The 27,493-nt window shown below is 50.4% G+C and overlaps 1 protein-coding gene across 3 annotated transcripts in view; it reads left to right on the top strand.

Annotated features, from left to right (window-relative positions):
* LOC137528588 (uncharacterized) overlaps positions 1-22,122 on the top strand; it is a 284,000-nt gene extending 261,878 nt beyond the window's left edge. For all 3 annotated transcript variants that reach the window (XM_068249936.1, XM_068249935.1, XM_068249934.1), the window contains one exon: positions 20,335-22,122. In XM_068249936.1, the coding sequence (XP_068106037.1) occupies positions 20,335-20,558 (224 nt within the window). In that variant the 3' untranslated portion in view covers positions 20,559-22,122. The remainder of the gene's footprint in view (positions 1-20,334) is intronic.
* Positions 22,123-27,493: the final 5,371 nt, after the last annotated feature.

Genomic DNA, 27,493 nt, shown 5'->3' with positions numbered 1-27,493 from the left:
GCTTTGTGTGATGGCCAATGTGGAGTGAGGGCTGGAGCACGCGGTTGGTGAAAGGGTCCACGTCACCATGGACTCCTGGAGCAGCCGCTTCGGGACAGGCCGCTACCTGTCCTTCACTGTCCACTGGGTCAGCTTGGTGGAAGGGGGTGAGGATGGGAGAGCAGCAGCGGGCACAGCAGCAGCAGCAACACAGTGGGTGGTGCCACCCCGCAGGGTCAGGGGAACTGCAGCAGGTTCCTCCGATCCTCTGCCATCCTCCGGCACACCTGGCCAAACCCCCCGCCTCAGCAGCAGCGTGAAGGCCCGCCACTGCCAAGCGCTGCTGCAGTTGGTCAGCCTTGGGAAGACCAAACTGACGGCAACCCATGTGTTGGCCAAACTCCAGGAGCAGGAGAGGATTTGGCTGACCCCCAGAGGCCTCAGAGTCGGAGAGGTGGTGGTCGACAATGGGGCCAATCTGGTTGCCGCAATAGACAGGGGAAACCTGACCCACATCCCCTGTCTTGCCCACGTGCTGAACCTGGTGGTGCAGAAGTTCTTGCGCACCTACCAGGGGATGGGCGAACTGCTGAAAACGGCAAGGAACGTTGTGCGTCACTTCCGGCGCTCGGCTGCAGCCTGTGCGAGCCTGGAAGACGTGCAAAAGGAGCTGGAGCTGCCACGCCATCGGCTGATCCTTGACGTTCCAACTCGCTGGAACTCCACCCTGGCGATGTTGGAGCGTCTGGTTGAACAGAAGCACGCTGTCAACCAGTACCTTGCCCAGGCCACTGTTTCCGCCGCTCAGAGAAGGGACAAGACCAGCAACATCCCGTCCATCGTCCCCGATGATGACTGGAGGCACATGCAGCAGGTGTGCTTAGTGCTGGCTCCCTTTCTGCAGGCCACTAACATGGTGAGCAGGGACCATGCTATGGTCTGCGAAGGGGTGCCCCTGGTTTGTCTGCTGAACAGGGCCCTCGATGCTTTGCTGGAACAGGGAGCGGCAGCCTTGGACCAGCAGGAGCGGCAAGCAGCTGCACAGTCCACCTCTGAGGGGGAGGAGGAGGAGGACTTGGTGGAGGTCCCTGACCTTGCTGCTGATGAGGGGGATCAGCACAGCGCAGCTGAGTTGGTGCGGGGGTGGAGAGAGGATGAGGCGGCAGAGGAGGAGGATGAGGACAGCACTGACGTCGATGTGCCAGCACACGTGGCCCGCCTCTTCCCAATGGCAGCGCACATGCTGACGTGCCTGCACAAGGACCCCAGGGTGATCCAGATGAAGCAGAGGGGGGACATCTGGATTAGCATGATGTTGGACCCACGCCTCAAGGGGAAGTTGAGCCAGTTCCTGCCGCCTGCAGGAGGAGACCCAGCGCAACAAATAAGGAGCTTGCAGCAGGCCCTTGTTGAGCGCTTGGAGGAAGTCTTCCCCCAGCCTTCCACCCCCACTGTCCAGCCAGCACAGAGGCAGCAGCAGGTGCCTGCATCCAGCAGCAAGCGCCCCACAGACCTGCTGTCTCTCAGCAACGAGCTCTACAGGACTGTAGAGGCTCCGGCAGCAGTGACTAGAGAGGAGGTGCATGCAGTAGCATCCTCCTCCGGTCACAGCCAGCGCCTGACCCGAATGGTGGCTGACTACATGGGGTCCTACAGCGGGCTTGACAGCGATGCCCCTGTTGATCCCATGGAGTATTGGGTCAAGCGCCTGGAGATCTGGAGCGAGCTGGCGCAGTACGCCCTGGAAGTGCTGTCCTGCCCCCCTTCCAGCGTGCTGTCAGAGCGCTGCTTCAGTGCAGCTGGTGGCGTGGTCACCGAGAAACGCTCACGTCTGTCTCACAAGTCTGTGGACAGACTGACGTTTTTCAAGATGAACCAGGCGTGGGTGGAAGGCGAGTTCCTGGCCCCTGTTGTCGGCGAGAGGGGGACATGAACTGGCTGCCGGAAGAACCATCGTTAATGTGCCTTACCACCCTTTACCACCTCCTGGCTCCTGCTCACTAAGCCAGCCTGGTTCACTTTGACTATTACATCGCCTGCAGCCACACATTTTACATCTACAGTGGGCTGCTGTGTACTGCCCTTCTGCTGTCTGTCTGTCTGTGTTTCCCCACTGCCAGGGTACACAGATTTACCTTCTGCTGCCACTCTGCCACCAGCTATTACGTCCAACAATAGCTACTCTCATTACTCCTCCATTCCTCCTGCTGCTGCTGCTGTCTGTCTGTGTTTCCCACTGCCAGGGTACACAGAATTACCTTCTGCTGCCACTCTGCCACCAGCTATTACGTCCAACAATAGCTACTCTCATTACTCCTCCATTCCTCCTGCTGCTGCTGCTGTCTGTCTGTGTTTCCCACTGCCAGGGTACACAGAATTACCTTCTGCTGCCACTCTGCCACCAGCTATTACGTCCAACAATAGCTATATCTGTGTAATTTGCTGTAAAAAAAAAAAAAGTAAACCATTAAAAAAAAAAAAAGGTTTAATTTTTCTGAGGTGCCCGGGTTGAAAACTGTGTTGTCCCAGTTGTGTATTGGACACGATGTGGGCTGCACGACCGCTGTCTGGGACCTCCTGTTGTGTTTATTTACAGCCCTGGTATCAACGCTAGGTACCAGGGCTATTATGTCACGCTGCCTACCTACCTGCTGCCACACTCACACTACTCCTCCATTCCTCCTGCTGCTGCCTGTCTGTGTTTCCCCACTGCCCGGGTACACAGATTTACCTTCTGCTGCCACTCTGCCACCAGCTATTACGTCCAACAATAGCTACTCTCATTACTCCTCCATTCCTCCTGCTGCTGCTGCTGTCTGTCTGTGTTTCCCACTGCCAGGGTACACAGAATTACCTTCTGCTGCCACTCTGCCACCAGCTATTACGTCCAACAATAGCTACTCTCATTACTCCTCCATTCCTCCTGCTGCTGCTGCTGTCTGTCTGTGTTTCCCACTGCCAGGGTACACAGAATTACCTTCTGCTGCCACTCTGCCACCAGCTATTACGTCCAACAATAGCTATATCTGTGTAATTTGCTGTAAAAAAAAAAAAAGTAAACCATTAAAAAAAAAAAAAGGTTTAATTTTTCTGAGGTGCCCGGGTTGAAAACTGTGTTGTCCCAGTTGTGTATTGGACACGATGTGGGCTGCACGACCGCTGTCTGGGACCTCCTGTTGTGTTTATTTACAGCCCTGGTATCAACGCTAGGTACCAGGGCTATTATGTCACGCTGCCTACCTACCTGACTGCCTGCTGCCACACACTCATCCTCCTCCTCCTGCTGCTAAATTTACCTCCTGCTGTCTGTGTGTTTCCACTGCCAGGGAGCACATACAATGGCGCTTCCAACATGCGTGCGCCACCAGCTATTTGTTACGCTCAAAAATAGCTGCATTTCTTTAAAAAAACAAAAAAAATATATATTCTTTTTATTAATACTTTGTGATATTATTTTTAGAGGTGTCCGGGTTGAAAACTGTGTTGTCCCAGTTGTGTATTGGACATGATGTGGGCTTCACGACCGCTGTCTGGAACCTCATGCTGTGTATTTACGGCCTGGTACCACCGCTAGGTACCACACAGCCTATTATGTCTCGCTGCCTGCCTCATTGACTGCCTGCTGCCACACAATCATCCTCCTCCTCCTGCTGCTGCTGCTGAATTTACCTCATGCTGTCTGTGTGTTTCCACTGCCAGGGAGCACATACAATGGCGCTTCCAACATGCGTGCGCCACCAGCTATTTATTACGCTCAAAAATAGCTGCATTTCTTTAAAAGAAAATATATAAAAGAGAAATAAGTGAAGAAGAAGAAGAAGATATAGAAGAAGAAGAAGATATAGAAAAAGAAGAAGACGAAATAGAAAAATAATAAGAAGAAGAGGATCTAGAAAAAGAAGATATAGAAAAAGAAGATATAGAAGAAGAAGATGAAGAAGAAGAAGATGAAGAAGATGAAGAAGATGAAGAAGAAGATAAAGATGAAGAAGATGAAGAAGATGAAAATGAAGAAGAAGAAGAAGACGACGATGAAGAAGAAGATGATGAAGAAGATGAAGAAGATGAAGAAGAAGACGATGAAGAAGAAGAAGAAGAAGAAGAAGAAGACGATGAAGAAGAAGATGATGAAGAAGATGAAGATGAAGAAGATGAAGAAGAAGAAGATGAAGAAGAAGAAGATGAAGAAGAAGATGAAGAAGAAGATGAAGAAGAAGAAGATGAAGAAGAAGAAGAAGAAGAAGATGAAGAAGAAGAAGAAGAAGAAGAAGATATAGAAGAAGAAGAAGATATAGAAGAAGAAGAAGAAAATGAAGAAGAAGAAGAAGAAGAAGATATAGAAGAAGAAGAAAATGAAGAAGAAGAAGAAGATATAGAAGAAGAATAAGAAGAAGATATAGAAGAAGAAGAAGAAGAAGAAGAAGAAGAAGATATAGAAGATAAAAGAAGAAGAAGAAGAAGTATATACACTACTGAACAGAATTTTGGACACAACTTCTCTTCTCTTTCCACCTTTTTTTTAAAGGAACATCCCCACATAATCACTTGCTGTTGTTACTTGGGAAAAAGATGTTTCTTGCATCATTCACCCTCAAAACTAGTGTTGGAAGCTATTTAAGGCCAATTCGAATAGTCAGCTCGAATAATGAGCTCGAATACCGACTCGAATAGTGAGCTCGAAGTCCGAGGTCGAATCGAATAGCAAAAAATATTCGATTTGAATATTCGACCGAATTCGAATAATTTACTATTCGAATTCGACCAAACTCGAATAATGAAAAGGGGTATGGCATTGAAGAGAGGCAATGGGTACCTGGGAGTCGCATGCATGCGGACGAATTAAGGAAGGAGTTTCATGCCTTACATCCGGAAAAGCCTGGAAGGAGCTGTCCGGAGTCCACTCCTCGGGGGGGGGGGGGGGGGGGGGTACTGTAAGGAATCGCGGAAGAGCCGCCGCCATGTCTCAGTGGCAGGCGGCTCTTTCCGCGCACAGTGCGAGAGAGCACGGGGAGGTAGCCGCCTCCACTCACTCTGAGGCGGCTGTCCCTGTGCAGGGCATGGTTGAGCGCGGAATAACCGCCGCGTTGGACGCGGCGGTTAGCGCACATGGCCCCCTTGCAGAGGCACCGCAGAGCGGTGCTGGTGTGGCTGGGACACGTAGTCCCTCGGGCAGAATGACGCGGGCGTGCGCACGGAGGCAGGGACTTTATGACAGTCAGAAGTGAGTCAGCTGACCAGGCTGGTCAGCTGACTCTGGCTCCACTCCTCATTGGTCCAGCACTTAGGGAGGTGCTGGAGACATGTAAGGGTATATATACTATCGGCTGTTCAGTTGCTGGTTGTCTGGCGTTGCGAACACATACGTGGGAGCACTCAGACCTGTAGTCAGATCCTTAAGTGTGCCGGGACCCCCTTGCAGAGGCACCGCAGAGCGGTGCTGGTGTGGCTGGGACACGTAGTCCCTCGGGTAGAATGACGCGGGCGTGCGCACGGAGGCAGGGACTTTATGACAGTCAGAAGTGAGTTAGCTGACCAGGCTGGTCAGCTGACTCTGGCTCCACTCATCATTGGTCCAGCACTTAGGGATGTGCTGGAGACATGTAGGGGTATATATACTATCGGCTGTTCAGTTGCTGGTTGTCTGGCGTTGCGAACACATACGTGGGAGCACTCAGACCTGTAGTCAGATCCTTAAGTGTGCCGGGACCAGCTGGAGCTGTAATCCCACACTTAGCTAGTTTCTGTTGATAGCTTAAAGTACTAGTTTGATTGTGATTATCTGTTATGATCTCTTGCCTGCTTGACTATCCTCTTGAACTCTGATCTTGTACCTCGATATTTCTGATACTCTGTTGCCGAACCCTGGCTCGTCCTCAGACTCTGTTTCTGCCTCCTGATCTTGTACCTCGATATTTCTGATACCCTGTTGCCGAACCCTGCCTGTCCCTTAGACTCCGCCTGTGCCTACTGTACCTGTACCTTATCTGTCCGTGTGTTACAACCTGGCTTGTCCGACCTCGAGAACCGACCTTACTGTTGGAGGCGGTTCCCTGTCCTGTCAGTGACACGTCCTCCAGAGTGTCACTCTCAGACTAAACCGTCCTACTCTTTCAACCTAACTCCTTCCGCCTTGGAGAGTGCAGGTCTTCGGAAGGAATCCGTGCAGTAACTCCTTACTGCTCTGAAGCCTAGTCCTCTAAAGTGTTACTGTTACACCAAACACTACACTCTACTAAGGTGTACAGAGGTTAGCTGGTATATCGGATTATCGGTGATACTGCAGATCACTTATAATCTGGTATACATCTGTATTCCCAGTGATACTGCAGATCACCGGTAATCAGATCCTCTCTGTGCTCCACCGTTCGTTACAACTAACAGCAATTTGGGCTCCGCCCCACCGCTGCCTACCAATGTGACGAACAGCCCCGCAATCTCGTCTAACTTACTCCAGTACCATCAGGGATTAATCGCCTCTGATGGCTTGTAAGACTGTGAGCAAGTTGACGTTAAAATAGCGGTTGCTGGGTCGTCAGGTAATAATGCGACAACGCGTGCCAATCTTGTCTAATCTGACACCGTTACCTTTCGGGGAATAGACACATCCGATGGTTTGTAATATGGTGAACAGAGTGACGCCAAAGATTGGTCGCACCGCTGCTGGCAATGTGACGTATGCGCAGTCACACACCAATTCCTGTTCTCTTTGCTGCAGTTTACCATAAAGCCTCAGACCCTGAGGGAATCCTGAAGGCAGTCAGAACTGCAGGCAAAGTAACCTTTTGGATTGGTTGGTGAGTCCACACACAGTCCAATTTCGATTGTATATACAATCGATACAATCTGTGCTCTCATATAGATGCCAGGTCGCTGCCAACAATCCGCAATAAAAACGCGCGAATACGCTAATTCTAACTCTAGCTAAATCCTGTAGGAAAGAGGGTTAATTAGACAACCTTTCTAGAGATAGCAAAACTAACAATATTTAATATCAAAACAGTTATGGTAACATGTCTCTCTGAAGATGTGAATTCTTTTGGCGGAGATTTGTTTCAGAACAGCACTTAGACGAACGATTTTTAAATCGTTTATTTAAAGAAATAATGCAGAACAAAATATAGCAATAGAAACAAATGGATACAGAAATAATAAGGGTTCAATATGAAAATAATAGCTGATTACATTCTGAGCAGTTTGTCAAGTTACCGTGTCCTTTGCGGTAAGTCCCACAGAAGATATGTACTCCAATTCTGGAAAGTTCTGCGGAATAGGTATTAATCCTTTTATCATCCAGCCCAAATCCGTGATGGTACAGGATGGCTGGGCAAAAGACTTCCCTCTCTGTCCAGCATTGTTGGTTTTAACTCTTCCTCTGCCAGAGGGCGAAGTTGTAAAAGGAGATGGGTGTTGTATACCTTCTCCCGCCCTTTGTCGTGACAAGCAGAAAGAATAGGAAATAACTAGAATGATCATAGCTCGGCAACAGCCGACCAAAACCTGCAGCGAGTGACACGGGCACGCTTCTAGCGTTCTCTGTGTCACACAGATACCAAACATGTGCACTTTGGGGTATCCCGAGGCAAATCACGCTGTTGCTTGTTTTCGGATAATGGTAGGAACATTCTGATTGGTTCTACCACACACAAATCATTACTAATTATGGTCTGCTAATTTTGTAATGGCTAGCCTCGACAGAAAACTGATTAATTTAGTAAAATGTCTGAATGACTTATTCCGTCATATCCAGGTGAATTAAAAGTCATTCTCTCTAACCCTCTAACTCCCCTCAGGCTAGATGCAGGAATGTGAATGGGTCCTAATGAGTTTACGACCCGGCCTGTTTGTCCAGGCCTAGCTAGTATCTGTAACGATTGTGGAATTCTCTCCGTGATCAGCGCACAAGACGTGCGCTGACACTGCGGAAATCCTCCACAAGCGTATAATTTGAGGGAACCCAGCAAAAGGTGCAATGCACCTGTAGAGGGAAATTCCTGTCGGCAGGTGGAGCTGTGGAGCACAGAGGAACAGATCCTCTGCCCTGCCACAGACGCCAGACAGGAATTGTACGAAGGGAAGAAACGCAGGGCAAGATAGCCCTGAAAGAGAGAGAGAGAAAAGCGACAGAGGGTATGTGTGTCCACCAATCTAGTCGCCACCCTTCGACGAGGAACATACAACCATGAAGATCAGGTGAGAAGGCAATCGCAAGAGATGGCGATTGCTAACAGCGACACAAGACAGAATAAGCACAGAGGAGGAATGTATGTGTGTGCACCAATCTAGTCGCCAACCTGCGACAGTGGACACACAACAGAGGAAACCGAGTGAGAACGCAATCGCCTGAGAAGCGATTGCGAATGAGAATGAGCAAAGGGACAGATTGTATGTGTGTGCACCAATCTAGTCGCCAACCCGCGACAGTGCATACACAACAGCAGATATGAAGTAGGAACGCAATCGCGAGAGAGACGATTGCCAGAGGTGACACAAGGCTACAGCAAGGCAGAACACGAGAGTAGCAAAGGCACAGCAAATCATACAATGAGAAGATAAGGAAAATAACAAACGCTAACTAAACGCGAACACCGCACTCATTCGCAACAGCGAACGCGTTTTACCGCGCGGTCTCCGCGTGTTAAGCACAACAGAGACAAGCACGCCTAGCTAACCACCGACAGACAAACACAAAACAAAGAACACGAGTGCTTGCTTAACGGTTACCTCACCGAGCCTCCAGCAAGCGTTCGTATCAGACAAGACAGATACACGAAAATAGGAATAAGTGAGAGATACGATCCACTGCTCTTTCCGCCAGAGCGAGTGCGATCCAAGTATAGAAACAGAGCGAGCTGGATCCACTGCTCTTTCCGCCAGAGCAGGTGCGATCCAAGTACAGCAAGAGAGTTGGAGAGCAGAAGGATCCACAGCCGCTACCGCTAGAGGCTAGTGCAATCCAAGCACGACCGACAGATGAACAGAAGGGCCTACCAGTAACAACCACTGCTCTGGTTAGTACCCCACAGACAGACAGAACAGGCAATACAAATAATACAATCCTGACTGCTCTAGCAAGGATGCCTAGTGCAGTCCCAGGAATTACTCTAAGCTAATCTTCAAACAATAAGCATGGCTGACACTCCAGGAGTGTTTCACAGGACAAACCGTTATGACCAGCGAAGTACTGTGGGATCACATGGTATATATAGAGCAAGCCTACAAGGGATGTGGCTAGGCAATTTGCATGACACGTATGCAAATTCCTCAGCAGCAGCAAGCTGCAAAACTGTGAAAAGGTCTCTCTTCCAGAGACCTGCAGAATGCAGACCTGAACAGTGGTCAAAAAGCTGCCTGCCTGCGCAGGCAGCCGAGCAGATCACTACAGTATCGCCTTTGAAGAAGTTTTGTGTGCTATGTGAATGGCTCTGGTTTTAGGGTTTTATTGGGGATCTTCAGGAAGTGTAAACAAGCACTCACATTCCCCCAGTGCAGGGGTTGTGAGATGGGAAAACACTCATTTTCTAACAGCAGGCTAATGAATTTAAAGGGGTACTCCAGAACCGATTTTGTGCGCAATTTACATGCGCTTGCCGCAATGGCGTTCGCGAAATCGTGACAAATGCCATCTGTTGTCTCTGCCTCCAAACATTGAGCCGAGGAAAGGCCAACACTCACGTAGGGACAAGTGCCTTACGAAGGCACATGGAGAAAAGGCACAAACTGCAATGGGAAGAGCACCTGAGCAAAAGCAGCACACAAAAGAAAAGCCACCCTCCTTCTCCTCTTCCTCCTTCAGGTGCAGCATCTTCAGCCGCTTTATCCCTTGCACCTTCACAGCCACTCTCCTCCACTCCGCCTCTGCCCTTGAGCGGTTCCTGCTCCCCTGCCCACAGCAGCCAGGTGTCCATGAAGGAGATCTTTGAACGGAAGAAGCCAATTTCTGCCAGTCACCCCCTTGCCTGGCAACTGACAGCTGCTGTGGCGGAACTGTTAGCTCGCCAGCTGTTACCTTACCAGCTGGTGGATTCTGAGGCCTTCCGTAAATTTGTGGCCATTGGGACACCGCAGTGGAAGATGCCAGGCCACTATTATTTCTCTAAAAAGGCGATACCCAAACTGTACCATGAAGTGGAGAGGCAAGTGGTGTCATTTCTGGCACACAGCATTGGCTCAAGGGTCCACCTGACCACGGATGCCAGGTCTGCCAAGCATGGTCAGGGCAGTTACATAACTTACACAGCCCATTGGGTCAACCTGGTGACTGATGGCAAGCAGGGAGTACGTGGCTGTGCAGTAGACCAACTTGTGACACCTCCACGGCTTGCAGGCAGGCTTCCTGCCACCTCCTCTCCTCCTGCTACATCCTCTTTGCTGTCATCCTCCTCCTCCTCCTTGGCTGAGTGGCAGTTTAACTCTACTGGTGCTGCCATCTCCTCTCCAGCTACTCAGACCCAGCATACCAGGTACAACAGCGTCACGCCATCTTAGACATGTCTTGCCTCAAAGCGGAGAGTCACACTGGACCAGCTCTCCTGGCTGCTCTTAACAAACAGGTGGATCAGTGGCTGACCCCGCACCAGTTGGAGATCGGCAACGTGGTGTGTGACAACGGCAGCAATCTCCTTTCTGCTTTGAATTTGGGAAAGCTGACACATGTACCCTGCATGGCACATGTGCTGAATCTAGTCATTCAAAGATTTGTGTCAAAGTACCCAGGCTTAGAGGACGTCCTGAAGCAGGCCAGGAAGTTGTGTGGGCATTTCAGGCGGTCTTACACTGCCATGGCATGCTTTGCGGACATTCAGCGGAGAAACAACTTGCCGGTGAAACGCTTGATATGTGATAGCCCGACTCGCTGGAATTCGACCCTGGTCATGTTCTCTCGCCTGCTAGAAACAGGAGAAAGCCGTCACCCAGTACCTCTACAATTTCAGTAGAAGGACACAATCTGGGGAGATGGGGATGTTCTGGCCCAACAACTGGACACTGATGCGAAATGCATGCAGGCTTATGCGGCCGTTTGAGGAGGTGACCAACCTGGTGAGTCGCAGTGAAGGCACCATCAGTGTCTTTATCCCGTACGCTTACTTCCTGGAGCGTGCCGTGCGTAGAGTGGTGGATCAAGCTGTGGAGGAGCGTGAAGAGGAACAGTTGTGGGAGCAATTTACATCAGAATCAGATGTTTCCTCAACACCTGCAGCAGCACAGAGGGGGGAGGAAGAGGAAGAGTCGTGTGGGGAAGAGGAGTCAGACTCGGATGATGAGGAAGGTGTTTCTTTGGAGGAGGAGGAGGCAGCCGCAGAAGAACAACCACAGCAGGCGTCGCAGGGGCTTGTGCTGCTCGACGTTCCCATGGTATTATTCGTGGCTGGGGGGAGGAAGAGGACTTACCTGACGTCACTGAGGAAGAGCAAGAGGAGATGAAGAGTTTGTCTGGATCCAACTTTGTGCAGATGGCATCTTTCATGCTGTCCAGCCTGTTGAGGGACCCCAGTATAAAAAAACTCAAGGGGAATGAGCTGTACTGGGTGGCCACGCTACTAGACCCTCAGTATAGGCACAAAGTGACGGAAATGTTACCAACTCACCAGAAGGCAGAAAGGATGCAGCACATGCAGAACAAGCTGGCAACTATGCTTTACAATGCGTTTAAGGGTGAGGTCACAGCACAACGCAATAAAGGTACCACTGCCAGTAATCCTTCTCCCATGTCCATGCAGGCAAGGACAGGACGCTCGAGCGATCTCATGGTGATGTCAGACATGTGGACATTCTTTAGTCCAACACCTCGCCTCAGCGCTTCTGGATCCACCCTCCACCAACACCAGGACCAGCAGGTAGCTGACTACCTAGCCTTAAGTGTGGATGTAGACACTGTGAGCAGCAATGAACCCTTGTGCTACTGGGTGCACAGGCTTGATCTGTGGTCAGAGCTGTCCCAATTTGCCATCCAACTTCTGTCTTGCCCTGCCTCAAGCGGCCTGTTAGAAAGGACCTTCAGTGCAGCTGGAGGCATTGTCACTGAGAAGAGAAGTCGCCTAAGTCACAAAAGTGTTCAGTACCTCACCTTTATCAAAATGAATGAGGCATGGATCCCGGAGGGCTATTGCCCGCCCGAAGACTAAGTCAGTCCCCACACACAGAATCTCTGCCTGCATGCCGTGTGACTAGCTGTCTCCTGCCCCAAGACTAAGTCGCTCCCCACACAGCACCTTTGCCCACAGCCCGTTTTACTGCCTTCTCCATCACCACCAACAGGGTCCAGGACTCCAGGTGGATTCCTGAATTTTTAAGGCCGCTGCTAGCAGCAGCCGCTATAATAGTTTTTCTGGTGTGTGTACATGTCTGCCTAATTTTTCTGGCTGCACGCGGCTGCAACAACAAAACAAAAGGCATGTACATGTGCCCATTCCCCTTCGTGATCATCACCTTGCTGCGGTGAAGGGGCTTGCGTATCACAAAGAAGCAATGACCGACAGCTATATGAGTGTCTCGGGGGGTGGCACACCAAAGATAATAAGGTCATTGCTTCATTGTGGACAGACCAAATTTGATCAGCTGGACAGTCACTGTTCTGTCATTCAGCTACCTCACCCCGGTGACCATATGGGCTGGAAAGCCGTGATCACCTGCACTCTCGTCACGGTGCGCACCAGTCCAGCACGGCCATCACTACACAAACAGCTGTTTGCAGTCACTGCATATCTTTCACTGCATCTTTGACTGCATATTGTATTATACCTGGCAGTCAGTGCTTACCTTTCACTTGAATGGTTGGCAGACTTGCCCTCCATAACAGATTCTCGTTAAAGGTAGTAAAGTCTATCAGTGTCATATACACCAGGGCTTCGAAAGTCCTCCTGTATTGTTATTTTTGGCCACTACCTCGGGACGTGCATGCCATGCCTGCTGCCTTCCTTGGATGTGTGGTGGTAGTAGCCATTTCTTAGGCTCCCACTCCAGACCGGAATTGAACCAGGATTCCCCAGCCATTACCCGTGGTCACTCGCAATGGCAGACTTGCCCTCCATAAAAGATTCTCGTTGCAGGTACTGAACAGCAAGCAGAACAAGTATTTAAAAAAATAGATGTAAGCTTTAACAATGGTAGAGAAAGAACCATTTAAAGTTGATAAGGCAGTCAGACATTACCTAACATCACTGAGTGAGGAAGAGCAATCTTGCCATGGTGTGGACCAGTCCAACACGGCCGTCACTACGCAAACAGCTGTTTGTGGTGCGTTACACAGTGAATTTGGTGTGTCAGCGTGAAGCAGTACTCTAATTACTCTCCCTGATTTATGTATACACATGCAGTGCAGTTTCTAGGCTAAAATGCACCCAGGGCGAGGGTGTAAAAATTGCGCCCCCCCCCCCCCCGAAGCAAGGTATGGGTGCCCGCAGTGTAGGTTAGCCCGCTCTAGTTGCACTCAGTATAGATTCCCCAAGAATAGGTACCCCAGTATAGGTAGCCAGCTATAGGTCCCCCCAGTATAGGTAGCCAGGCATAGGTGAGCCAGTATAGTTGCCACCGGTATAGGTTAGCCAGGTAGGTGCCTCCAGTATAGGTAGCCAGTATAGTTGCCCACAGTATAGGTTAGATAGGCAGGCGTCCCCGGTATAAGTTAGATAGTTAGGTGCCCCCAGTACAGGTTAGCTAGGTGGGTGCCTCTAATATAGGTAGAGAGAATAGTTGCCCCCAGCATAGGTTAGATAGGTAGATGCCCCCAGTATAGGTTAGTTAGGTAGGTGCCTCCAATATAGGTAGCCAGTATAGTTGTCACCTGTATAGACTAGCTAGGTAGGTAGGTGCCCCCAATACAGGTTAGATAAGTTAATGCTCCCACTATAGGTTAGATAGGAAGGTGCCCCCCAGTATAGGTTAGATAGGTAGGTGCCCCCCAGTATAGGTTAAATAGGTAGCTGCCCCCCAGTATAGGTTAGATTAGGTAGCTGCCCCCTCAGTATAGGATAGATTAGGTAGCTGCCCCCCAGGTTAGATAGGTAGCTGCCCCCCAGTATAGGTTAGATTAGGTAGGTGCCCCCCAGTATAGGTTAGATTAGGTAGGTGCCCCCCAGGATAGGTTAGATAGGTAGATGCCCCCAGTATAGGTTAGATTAGGTAGGTGCCCCCAATATAGGTTAGATTAGGTAGGTGCCCCCCAGTATAGGTTAGATTAGGTAGGTGCCCCCCAGGATAGGTTAGATAGGTAGGTGCCCCCCAGGATAGGTTAGATAGGTAGCTGCCCCAGTATAGGTTAGGTAGGTGCCCCCCATGATGGAGGGGGGAGCCGCAGCCGCGGGGAGGGCAGCCCGACCTCTCCCTCCCTTCCTCTCCCCGGGCCGCCCTCCGTGCGATCCCCCCTCGGAGTGCAGAGTAATGCAGCAGGGAAGCGCTATGCAAAACTACTCACCTCGCTGGCTCCAAGCGCTGCTCTCTCGCCGCCAGTCTCCTCTCTGCCTACACGCTGATACACACACACGCTGCTTGCCCTCCAAGGGGAGATCGCACGGAGGGTGGCCCGGGGAGAGGAAGGGAGGGAGAGGTCGGGCTGCTCTCCCCTCGGCTGTGGCTCCCCCCTCCCAGCAGCGCCCCGGGCGGCTGCACGCCCCGCACGGCCGTAGAAACGGCCATGTACACATGCAAGATGTTTTAAAGCACTTTAGGCCTGCAATTTAGCATTCAATGTGATTTCTGCCCTTAAAACGCTGCTTTGCGTCCAATCCAGATTTTTCCCCGGGACTTTTGGCGTGTATCCCACTCCGCCATGCCCCCCTCCAGGTGTTAGACCCCTTGAAACATCTTTTCCATCACTTTTTTGGGCAGCATAATTTTTTCTAGTTTTCAAAGTTCGCCTCCCCATTGAAGTCTATTGCGGTTCGCGAAAGTTCGCGCGAAAATTGGAAAATTGGAGGTTTGGGCCATCTCTAGTGAACGCAGACTTTAATAGCGACTGAGTCAGGAGGACTAAGCGGCTGGTCAGTGCGGTACTAGCACAGAAGGACCATGGCACCTCACTGGTAGTACCACAGCAAAAAAATGAACCAAGGTAGGCAGGTTGTAACTTTCTTCGAAAAGGCAGGCATGGTTATCAAATTGCAGCAGCCACTTCATGTCCCCCTGTGGCCGACAATAGGGGCCAGGAACTCACCTTCCACCCAAGCCTGGTTTATTTTCAGGAAGGTGAGTTTGTCCACAGAGGCGTGGGACAGCCGAGAGCGCTTCTCGGTTACCACTCCACCGGCCACACTGAAGCATCTCTTGGAGAGGACACTGGAAGGGGGGCAGGACAGGAGATCCAGGGCATACTGGGCAAGCTCCCTCCCTCCAGATGTCCAGTCTCTTGACCCAGTACTCCAAGGGGTCTACGGGGCTGTTGGTGTCATTGAGCCCGCTGAATGACCCCATGTAGTCAGCCACTATGCTGGTCAGTCACTGCTGGTGCTGGGTGGAGGTGGATGCTGTGGCTGGCACCTCTGCTCTAGGCCGCTGCACTGCATACGGGCTCTTGCTTAGGCTCTTCAGCTCTCCGAGGTGCTGGCTGCTGCTGCTGGTGGTGGTGGTGGGGGTTGTGCTGCTGGTGGGGGCATCAGGCACCTGTTGCTGGGTTGGCAAAGCAGTTACAGTGGGGGTGGAAGGCTGGGGGAATGCTTCCAGTAGTCTGCACACAAGGGCCTCCTACAACTCCCTTGTGCGTTGCTCGGTGGTGGATGGAGTCTTGAACTCTCCCAGCTTCCCCTTCAGATGTGGGTCCTGCATCAAGGTGATCCAGATGTCCTCCCTTGAATGCATCTGGATCACCTGGGGGTCCCTGCGAAGGCAGCGCAAAATGTGCGCAGCAATGGGGAACAAGTGGGCATTGGCATTGGCAACAACCTCTTCATCCTCGTCAGCATCGTCCCATACCATATTGCTGTCCTCTTCCTCTGCTGCGTCCTCCTCCCCAAGCCGCCATCCCCGTACAACGCCAGCGGCGCTCTGCTCCTCCTCCTCCACTACCTGTGAGCCCACCTGTGAGCTAGACTGTGCTGCCATCTGCTCCTGATCCAGCTGCCTCAGGGCTGCCTCCCCCTGTTCCACCAAATCGCACATTGCCTGGTCCAGCAGGCAAACCATGGGCACCCACTGACACACAGAGGCCCGCTCCTCGCTGACCATCTTGGTTGCCTCCAGGAAGGGGCTCAGCACCAGGCATACTTGCTGCATCAGTGTCCACTGAGTTGCAGTGATAATGGGGGCTTGCTGGTTGCTGGGGACACTTGGGTCTAAAATGTAGGCCCTAAGAGCCAGCCTGTGCTGACACAGCCGTGCCAAGTGCCAACATGGCCAGAGTTGAAATTCCAGCGAGTTGGCATATCAATGATCAGGCGGTGTGGCTTGCCATATTGCCACTATAAGCTGGACAGGAGTGCAGAGGCAGTGGCAGAGCAGCGGAAAAAGCGTACCACCTCCCGGGCATCTTGCAGCAGGTCGCTCATCCCCTGGTAGGTGCGCAGGAAGCGCCACACCACAAGATTCAGAACGTGGGCCAAGCAGGGGATGTGCTGGAGGTTTCCCTGCTGCACTGTGGCCACCAGGTTGGCCCCATTATCAGCCGCCACATTACCCTCTTCCAGGCCTCAGGGGGTCAGCCACCTCCGCTCCTGCTTCCTGAGGGCGGCCAGGACGTTGGTCTTTCCTTCCCCAGGGTCACTAATTTCAGCAGCGATTGGCAGTGCCGAGGCTTGGTGCCAGTGCTGCCCGGATACCCCTTTTCAAAATCCGAATTGATTCAGATCCGGATACCCAGATATCTGGATCTGGATACCCAGATATCTGAATCCGGATCGGATATCCGAATCCAAACTTTTTGATATCCGAATACAATTGTATATCCGTACCCAGTATCCGGGATATCCGGATAGAAAACCGGAAGTGGCCTTTAAGTTGCTTCTAAACCGTTTTTTAGGGTAAATGAGGCATGTAGCATCATGTTTTTTTTTAAAGGGAAACACTAATTGATTATGTGGGGACTTAACCCCCCCCCCCCCCCCCCCCCAAAGAAAATGGCTGTAAATTAACATCAGGACTAGGTTCCAGACAGCGGTCATGCAACCCACATTGTGTCCAAAGTCCAACTGCACAACTGGAACATGACAGTTTTCAGCCAAGACACCTCCAAAAAATTACGCAGCAATTATGTTTTGGGTTAAATATAAGTGGTATCAGTGGCCTGTGGCACCCTGGCGGTGAGAGCAGCACAGGCAGCAGGAGCAGAGCAATGCAGCAGTAGCAAGTGTATCGTCTGCCAGGAGCATGCCAGACGTGGCACTTGGCAGTGGCACTTGGCCAAGTGCCATGTACCAAGTGCCACATGCCAAATGCCATGTGGCAAGTGCCACATGGCACATAGCGTTGGTGGTACCACGGCTGTAAAAAAATTGTGAACCAGGCAGCTTAGTTAGTAATAGTTAATCAGGAGGAGCCAGGAGGTTGTGGTGGTAAAGGGTGGTAAGGCAGGCATAGTGATTCCCAGCCACTTCATGCCCACCACTTGCCAACAGGGAAAGACTCACCCAACAGGGTCTGGCGGCAGTTTTTCCTTGCACAGGAAGCGATGGAGGAAGCAGAGGAGGCCACTGAGGACTGGCTGCCTGAATAGGCCTCAGTGTTGGCAGGAGTGACCTAATAGCAGCTGCTGCAGCAGGCCTGCAGCACACACTCTGACTGTCACTGAATGAAATCAAGCTAGTTACCTAATAAACAATAGAACAATAGTGTAGTGATAGTGAAGGTGTTAATCACTGCAACAGCTTTAGGTTTATCACTGTATACAGCACTTGCTAGGCCAGCAGCACTGGAGCATGTCTCTCAGTGAGCAGTCACACAAGCAAGGATGAGATTTCTCATCATGGCACCCCTCCTTAATATACATGGGGGGGGGGGGGCTGGCCAGGGTTCCCTTCTGTGATTGGGTGCTATGGCTTAGGCTGGGAGCCCTCTGATTGGTTTAATGAGGTCAGGAGGGGCTGGCCAGGTTTCCCTTCTGTGATTGGTTGCTAGGGCTTCTGCTGGGAGCCCTCTGATTGGCTCAGTGAAGTCATGGACATCATTCTCCATAGTTACAGTACCCGGATCCAGATATCCGACCGGATATCCGAATTCCTATCTGGATACTGCTGCCAATCCGGATACAGCATTCCGGATTTGGCCCAGGTATCCAGAATCCGAATCCAAAACCGAGTCGGATAGTGGAAAAGTTTGGATTATCCGGGTAATTCAGATATCCGGAATCCGTATTAGCACCACTGCTTGGCGCTGCTGCTGCCGAGACGGGTTTGCTTGCCGGGTGTGGAGGGAGTGGGATGAGAGGAGTCTGCTGATCCCGCGTGATGAAACTGGGCTGCTGCTCTCTTATCCTCCCTCCCTTTTACCAGTGTCACCCAGTGTGCTGTAAAGGACAGGTAGTGACCTGTCCCAAATCGGCTACTCCACGAGTCCATGGTGACGTGGACCCGCTCGCTCACAGAGTAGTCGAGCGAATGGGCCACGTTTTCCAACACAAACTTATGGAGTGCCTGGATGGTGTTCCTGGAGAAATAGTGGCGGCTGGGGATTTGCCACTCTGGGATGCTAAGCTGCAGCAGCGTCTGCATATTGCTCCCCTCCTGCACCAGGGAGTAGGGAAGGAGCTCTTATGCCATGACCCAGGCCAGCAAGCCAATTACTTTTCTGATGCGCCTGTTATTTGGAGGCAGAGGCTTGGTCAGACCCTGAAAGGTAATTTTATCGCCCTAGGCCGTGGCCTTTCTGGCCTTCCCAGAAATACGACCCTGCACACAGCTGTCTTTCCTGTCTGCAGGCTGCAGGACTACCCACACAGCTGCTTTCTCCACCACCACCACAAACTAAGGTCCAAGCCGCAATGTTTTTTAACATTTGATACGGTAAATCCTGAATTTTTAAGGCCGCTACTACAGAAGCGGCTGCTACAAAACCAATGTTTTCTGACCTCTGGTGCTACACAGTGACTGTAAAAAAAAAAGGCATGTGTATGTCAATTCCCCTTCTTGATCATTACCTTGTGGTGCTGAAGGGGCTTGCGTATCTCAATGAAGCAATGACCTGTATGAGTGTGTTGGCACACCGAAGATGATAAGGTCTTTGCTTCATTGTGGACAGACTAAATTCAATCAGCTAGATAAGTTTCGGCAAAACCTTTTTTTAATGGTCACCTCAGGTGATCAATAAAGCCTACTACGCCAACACTGGGATCACACTGTCGAATCTGTGTTTTTTTGGTTGCGTTACTGTTATTGAAGCACTATACACCTAAGGGCCTTACAGTTACAGACCTGTTAGCGTGCAATCTCACGTGGCTGCCTGGTCATGTAATTAGTTAATATGGAGAAGTTCACACTAAGCAAAAAAAAAAAGTTGTACATACACACACTGGTCTGTTCTGTATCATCATACAGTTCCCACTGCTACACGCCCCCGCTAGTCCGTTCTGTCCTCTGCTGCGGCTTTAACATCAATTATTTTTGAAAAATAGATAGACTAAAGATCTTTGCGGTTGTTTGCGGTACGGTAAATACAGCGTTTCATCTGTCAGTGTGAACCAGACCTAACCCTTAGACTACATTATCGCAGTGTACGCACGCCAGACGTTTTAAAGCACTTAATTCCACACATTTAGGAATGTACTGTGATTTCTGGCCTTTTGAGATTAAAACACAACTCTGCATCAACTACAACATTTTTGTAGGCACTTTTGCCATGGATCCCCCTTTGGCATGCCACGGCCCAGGTGGTAGGCCCCTTGGAACAACTTTTCCATCACTTTTATGGCCAGAAACAATCCCTGTAGGCTTTAGAATCCACCTGCCTAATGAAGTCTACGGCGGTTTGTTGGTTTGCGAACCTTTGTGGCAAGAAAATGTGATGTTTTGGGCCATCACTTCTCAGCAGATGTTTGCTCTGTACTCTACACTTTGCATTGCCATATATTGGTATGTAGCTCAGCCCTCCCAGTGATGCTTAGCCTAGGCTGTTTAGCTAAGGGAAATTTTCCTCCTAGAGAATTCTGGGAGACCAGGTATTATTTTCATTGGCTTTGGATTCTCAGAAACAAATATTCTGCAGAGCTGCACCTGTCAGGACTAAAGATACAACCAACTGTGTTAAATTCCAGAATGTAAATAAGGGTGAGGAAAGATTTTACAATGGCCAAACACTGATTAAATAATTTATACGAAAAATAAGCAAGTTGTATTAATTACATTATTTTCACTACAGTTCTTCTTTAAGTATGAAGCAGATCTAATTGTTCTGAGGTCTGGATGGGATTTTTGACTCCTCCCTTTATTTTTCTTACAGCTGCGAAACATAAGAGTAAAGAAGCGCAGCAGGCGTGCTGGAGAGGCTATCAGGATTATTTATTTCATTGGAGGTGTCCCGAAAGGCTGAGAGAATCACCTATCCTGGAGAAAATAGAGGAGAAAGCAAAGCGAAAGTGCTGCTTTTACACTAGAAAATACCTCCACAATCTGCTGGCAACTGGCCAAGTCACACTGGGCAATGCTGAACATTGTAGGTACTAGTGATATGCAGGATGAGCACCGATAAAAATGGCACCACCACCATAGGCAGCAATAGTAAAACCGCAAAGGTAAATTTATTGTGTACCATAATTTAACTCCCTTGCTGCTATTTACAGCATTTACTATTACAGCAGGCAGGGCTGGTTCTAGACTTGTAGCTGCCCGAGGCGAACTTGTCAGGACCCCCCCCCCCACACACACACCTGAATTGGATCGATCGCACAGCACCCAACAATTTGCACCACACGTTATAGGTGCAGTAGGTAGCCAAGTATAGGTGCCCCCAGTATTGGTAGCCAGGTATAGGTACTCCCAGTATTGGTAGCCAGGTATAGGTACCCCCAGTATTGGTAGCCAGGTATAGGTGCCCCCAGTATTGGTAGCCAGGTATAGGTGCCCCCAGTATTGGTAGCCAGGTATAGGTGCCCCCAGTATTGGTAGCCAGGTATAGGTACCCCCAGTATTGGTAGCCAGGTATAGGTGCCCCCAGTATTGGTAGCCAGGTATAGGTACCCCCAGTATTGGTAGCCAGGTATAGGTGCCCCCAGTATTGGTAGCCAGGTATAGGTACCCCCAGTATTGGTAGCCAGGTATAGGTGCCCCCAGTATTGGTAGCCAGTTATAGGTGCCCCCAGTATTGGTAGCCAGGTATAGGTGCCTCCAGTATTGGTAGCCAGGTATAGGTGCCCCCAGTATTGGTAGCCAGGTATAGGTGCCCTTAGTATTGGTAGCCAGGTATAGGTGCCCCCAGTATTGGTAGCCAGGTATAGGTGCCCCCAGTATTGGTAGCCAGGTATAGGTGCCCCCAGTATTGGTAGCCAGTTATAGGTGCCCTCAGTATTGGTAGCCAGGTATAGGCATTACCAGTGGTGGTAGCCAGGTATAGGTGCCCCCAGTATAGGTTGACCAGGTACAGTTGCCCCCAGTTTAGGTTAGCCAGGTACAGTTGCCCCTAGTATAGGTTGGCCAGGCATTCTCTTCACTTCCTGTTTCTGCCTGGTGCTGCCCCCAGAGTTCTGCCGCCTAAGGAAGTCGCCTCATTTGGCATCATGGGCGGACAGGGCCTGGCAGCAGGAGTAGTTTGAATTAGGCAGGAGGAGTAGGGTTAGGCAGGGAGCATTTAAAGTGTACATGAGATAGAAAAAAATATATACATACCTGGGGCTTCTTCCAGGACCCACCAAGCTGATCTCTCCCACACCGCTATCCTCCGAGTCCGACACCTGGATCTGCTGCAATTTTCTCAGGAAAGTCCTCCAGTCGGGGCCGGCTGCACACTACCCCATAGTGCTCCCGTCATCAGGAGCGTTCGACACAGTAGTACTATGCAGGCAGAGAATTCTCCCATTGCCAGAAGCGTGATGGGGGTGTGAGCACAGCTGGGCTGCGGATGGACAGAAACACCCCACACCGGAAGACTTTTGAGGCTGAATTGCGGACGATCCGGGTGGCGGAGGAGGAAAGCGAGGGAGCGATAAGCCTGGAGGGGGCTGGAGAAAGTCCCAGGCATGTATATATTTTGTCCTTAGGTCTACTTTAAGGTTAGGCAGAGGGAGTGGAGTGGTTAGGGATAAGCAGCGGAGGTGGAGTGGAGGGTGGAGTGGTTAGGGCTAAGCAGCAGGGGTGGAGTGGTTAGGGTTAAGCAGTGGGGGTGGAGTGGTTATGGCTAGACAGAGGGGGTGGAGTGGTTAGGGTTAGGCAGTGGGAGTGGAGTGGTTAGGGCTAAGCAGCGGGGGTGGAGTGGTTAGGGTTAGGCAGTGAGGATGGAATGGTTAGGGTTAGGCATGGGGGTGGAGTGGTTATGGTTAGGCAGAGGGAGTGGAGTGGTTAGGGATAAGCAGCGGAGGTGGAGTGGAGGGTGGAGTGGTTAGGGCTAAGCAGCAGGGGTGGAGTGGTTAGGGTTAAGCAGTGGGGGTGGAGTGGTTACGGCTAGACAGAGGGGGTGGAGTGGTTACAGTTAGGCAGAGGGAGTGAAGTGGTTAGGGCTAAGCAGCGGGGGTGGAGTGGTTAGTGTTAGGCAGCGGGGGTGGAGTGCTTAGGGTTAGGCAGTGGGGGTGAAGTGGTTAGGTTTAGGCATGGTGGTGGAGTGGTTACAGTTAGGCTGAGGGGGTGGAGTGGTTAGGAATAAGCAGCGGAGGTGGAGTGGTTAGGGTTAGGCAGCAGGCTGGAGTGGTTAGGGTTAGGCAAAGAGAGTGGAGTGGTTAAAGGTTAGGGATAAGCAGCGGGGGTGGAGTGGTTAGGGTTAGGCAGCAGGCTGGAGTGGTTAGGGTTAGGCAAAGAGAGTGGAGTGGTTAGGGATAAGCAGCGGGGGTGGAGTGGTTAGGGTTAGGCAGCAGGCTGGAGTGGTTAGGGTTAGGCAGAGGGAGTGGAGTGGTTAGGGATAAGCAGCGGGGGTGGAGTGGTTAGGGTTAGGCAGCAGGCTGGAGTGGTTAGGGTTAGGCAGCAGGCTGGAGTGGTTAGGGTTAGGCAGAGGGAGTGGAGTGGTTAGGGATAAGCAGCGGGGGTGGAGTGGTTAGGGTTAGGAGCAGGCTGGAGTGGTTAGGGTTAGGCAGAGGGAGTGGAGTTGTTAGGGATAAGCAGCGGGGGTGGAGTGGTTAGGGTTTGGCACCAGAGGAGTCTTAGGGTTAGGAATAGGTAGAGGGAGGGTTCAGTGTGAGAGTAGATGGGGGTGTAGTTATACATTACCTGGTCCCAGTGAGCATATCACCTCCACTTACTAGTTTGCAGCTGTCCTGCAGCCAGCCAATCACAATGCAGCTTCGGTCTCCACATGGAGATTGGCTGGCTGCAGGGCAGCTGCAAACTACCCAGGAAGTGGAGGAGATACGATCGCTGGGACCAGATAATGTAGATGCCGGTAGGTAATGCAATTTTTTTACTAACCTCATTCAAGGTTTTAGAAAACTCCTAAGATTTTAAATGATGTTAGTAGCAAGATGTCATTACTGGCATAACCCTGGACCATTTTTAGCAGAGCCATTTTTAAATGTATCCCTATTGATGCCAGAATTTTGGTCCTTTAGTTTGATCACCTTACTAATGCTAATGGAAATTTCAGACAACATTAACCTCAGGCCTGTATAGTTTAAAGCCGCATACACACGTTTGATTAAAGTCAGCTGTGGCGGGCACTGGCGGCCAGTAACTACCCCCTCAGCCAATAACCAGGCGCTCCTGACCACCGACACGCAAGAAATCTACTCCGTGGATCAACTCACCCCAGCGATGGCCAATGTTTTCGTGCACACTGCTCCCTGGCACGCTGTGTGACGCAAGCGCCGCTCCGTTGTTCCTCAGCCCCCGCATAGCAACAGAATGAGTCATCAGCTACACGGCTGGCTTTGCATTAGTGCAGCCTGGCCCAGCGATGTCACGCAAGTGGCAGTGGCATAGCTAGAGATAAGGGGACCTCATAGCAAAACTTTCATGAGGCTATCAGATGATGTAGGCATTCTTGAGCAATGTCACCTGCCCCTACCCTGTGGATATGAGTTAATTGGGCAATTTACATTCTTATGCCATCTATACATATAGTCCATGAGCACTTAGACAAATTCATAGGGTGGAGGAACTCATGAAAGTTGAATACGTCCAGTTCCACCTGGGCCCTCTCTGATGCACGGCCCCATAGCAGTTGCTATGGCTATTGCTACACCCTTGCCAAGGGGATCAGCTCCCGAACCCTGGTGGGCGACATCCATCAAAGGGGTGTACACACCTTACCTCAGTAGAATCCAAGAACCAATAAGGAAAAGGCACTCCACAGGCTTCAAACTTGCATTTGTTTTATTCAGAGCATGGACACATACATGTTACGGGTCACCTGACCCTTTCTCAAGTGTACCACCCACAACACCAACTTCCCCTTTTATAGGACCACCCACACAGGAAGTCCCACCCAAGTGAAACATTACATCATCACATATGCTAATCTACATACAATTTCATGATTCCTATACAGGGAACTACTATACCGTCTACCCTGCAATGATTAGTGGAGGGGTCATCAATATTCCCGCAGCATTTGTAAACACACGGAATTATTCTTTCCTGAAATAAATCACAAAAAACATTTGTAACTTACATACTCATTGAGGTGACCCGTAACATGTATGTGTCCATGCTCTGAATAAAACAAACGCAAGTTTGAAGCCTGTGGAATGCCTTTTCCTTATTGGTTCTTGGATTCTACTGTGGCAGGAGTTGTTGAACCTGCTGGAGAAGTGCACCGGCAAGCTACCCTATCCAGGTTAGCATTACTGAAGGAGCACCTAGGTGAATATTGGAGTACACACACCTTACCTCCCTGGCGGTGCATTCCTCTCTGGATTTATGGGTCTACAAGTGGTACTTTTTTTTTCAAGAAATTTAGGCCTCCAATTCTTAAAGAGAACCCGAGGTGGGTTTCGGACATGAATATTAGGACACAGAGGCACATTCGGCATACACATTCAGCCTCTGTGTCCTTATAGTGTCCCCCCAGCCCCGCCGCCCCATGCTCTGCTTTCCCCCAATATAAAAACCGACATGCTAGAGACACGCAGAATGTCATTAACTGGCTGTTTACATTGTAGCTGTCATTTACTGCCACTCCCCCGCCTCCTGCATATCGCTGCTCCCCGCCTGCATCCCTTCCCACTGTAAGCCGATTGGCAAAAGCTTACAGAGGCAGGGAGGGAAGGGACGCAGGTGGGCAGCGGCGATATGCAGGAGGCAGGGGGAGCGGAGGTAAATGACAGCTACAATGTAAACAGCCAGCTAGCGGCAATCTGCATGTCTCTAGCATGTCGGTTTTTATATTGGGGGACAGCAGAGAGCGGGGGGGCGGGGGGGGGGGGGGGGGGGGCCTGGGAGCGCACTGTAAGGACACAGAGGCTGAATGTGTATGCCGAATGTACCTCTGTGTCCTAATATTCATGTCCGACACCCACTTCAGGTTCTCTTTAAGTCATAACTCACCAAAATATGTCAGAATAAAGGTCTTGTAGCCATCCTGCGTATAATAAAATACTAGAACACAAATTTGTTGAAATAATTAAATTTCTGAATAAACTTAAAAAAAATAGTGAAACTGTACAAATAAGGCACCAGACTATACAGTATGTACATATATACCCGAGTGATCTGGTTGGCATGTATTCATGTATTGTCTTATTGCTGTGTGTCACCCCTAAATATTGTCTGTAACCTGTCCTTAACTAATGTCCAGTGCTGCATAATATGTTGGTGCTTTATAAATATAATAAATAAATAAAATACACCTCCCGCTTGTGGTATATATTGAAACAGAGAATGGCACAGAGGGCGACATCACAATCGGTGCAGTAGAAGCATGATTCCTTTTGGACGTCTTTCCCTTTGCTAGCAGTGGGTTCCCTTTGCTATCAGTGGGTGCCAGGCAGAGAGTAGTCAAAATCCAGGCAGAGGTCGGAACAGGCGGCAGGCAGAGAGTAGTTAAAATCTAGGCAGAAGTCAGTGCAGGCGGCAGGCAGAGAGTACTCAAAATCCAGGCAGAGGTCAGTGCAGGTGGCAGGCAGAGAGTAGTCAAAATCCAGGCAGAGGTTGGTGCAAGCAGCAGGCAGAGTGTATTCAAAATCCAGACAGAGATTGGTGCAGGCAGAGAGTAGTCAAAATCCAGACAGAGGTCAGTGGCACAGTGCAGGCAGCAGGCAGATAATATTCAAAATCCAGTGCAGGCAGCAGGCAGAGAGGATTTAAAATTTAGGCAGAGGTCGGTGCAGGCGTCAGGCACAGAGTAGTCAAAATTCAGGTAGAGGTTGGTGCAGGTGGCAGGTAGAAAGAAGTCAAAATCCGGGCAGAGGTCAATGCAGGCAGCAGGCTGAGAGTATTCAAAATCCAGGCAGGGGTTGGTGCAGGAGGCAGACAGAGAGTGTTCAAATCCAGGCAGAGGTCGGTGCAGGCGACAGGCAGAGAGTAGTCAAAATCCAGGCAGAGGTTGGTGCAGGCGGCAGGCAGAGAGTATTTAAAATCCAGGCAGATGTCAGTGCAGGCGGCAGGCAGAGAGCAGTCAAAATTCAGACAGAGGTCGGTGCCACAGGCAAGCTGAGAGTAGTCAAAATCCAGGCAGAGGTCAGTGCAGGCATCACGTAAAGAGTATTTAGAATCCAGACAAAAATCAGTAACGGTAAAGGTGCCCATATATGGTACAATTTTTTCATTTTTTTTCCATTAGATAATTTTGTTTGATTATTCCGTTACATCAAATATAAATGTTTTTCCAATGTGTCCGATCTGATCTTAATTAAAAAAAAAGGCATAATCATTTTTTTTCTTGATCGGAAAAAAGGATTGTTTTCTATTTGATCGTTTTGGTAAAAATTGGAAAACTGAACGTTTTTTATTGTACTGTATATGGGCACCATAAGGCAGATCAGCAGAAGCACTTAGCTCAAATGCAGTTGGGAACCAAACGGTTAAAATCCAGGCAGAGGTTGGTGCAAGCGGCAGGCAGAGAGTAGTCAAAATCCAGGCAGAGGTCGGTGCAGGGGGCAGTCAGAGAGTAGTCAAAATGCAGGCAGAGGTCGGAGCAGGCGGCAGGCATAGTGTAGTCAAAATCCAGGCAGAGGTTGGTGCAGGGGGCAAGCAGAGAGTAGTCAAAATCCAGGCAGAGGTCAGTGCAGGTGGCAGGCAAAGAGCAGTCAAAATCCAGGCAGACGTTGGTGCAGGCGGCAGGCAGAGAGTAGTCAAAATCCAGGCAGAAGTCGGTGCAGGCGGCAGGCATAGTGTAGTCAAAATCCAGGCAGAGGTCGTGCAGGTGGCAGGCAAAGAATAGTCAAAATCCAGGCAGAGGTCGGTGCAGGAGGCAGGTAGTGTTGGGCGAACATCTAGATGTTCGGGTTCGGGCCGAACAGGCCGAACATGGCCGCGATGTTCGGGTGTTCGACCCGAACTCCGAACATAATGGAAGTCAATGG

This window comes from Hyperolius riggenbachi, chromosome 8, assembly GCF_040937935.1.
Source record: "Hyperolius riggenbachi isolate aHypRig1 chromosome 8, aHypRig1.pri, whole genome shotgun sequence".
In the NCBI taxonomy this organism is placed as follows: domain Eukaryota; kingdom Metazoa; phylum Chordata; class Amphibia; order Anura; family Hyperoliidae; genus Hyperolius; species Hyperolius riggenbachi.
This window is presented reverse-complemented; position numbering and strand designations above follow the sequence as displayed.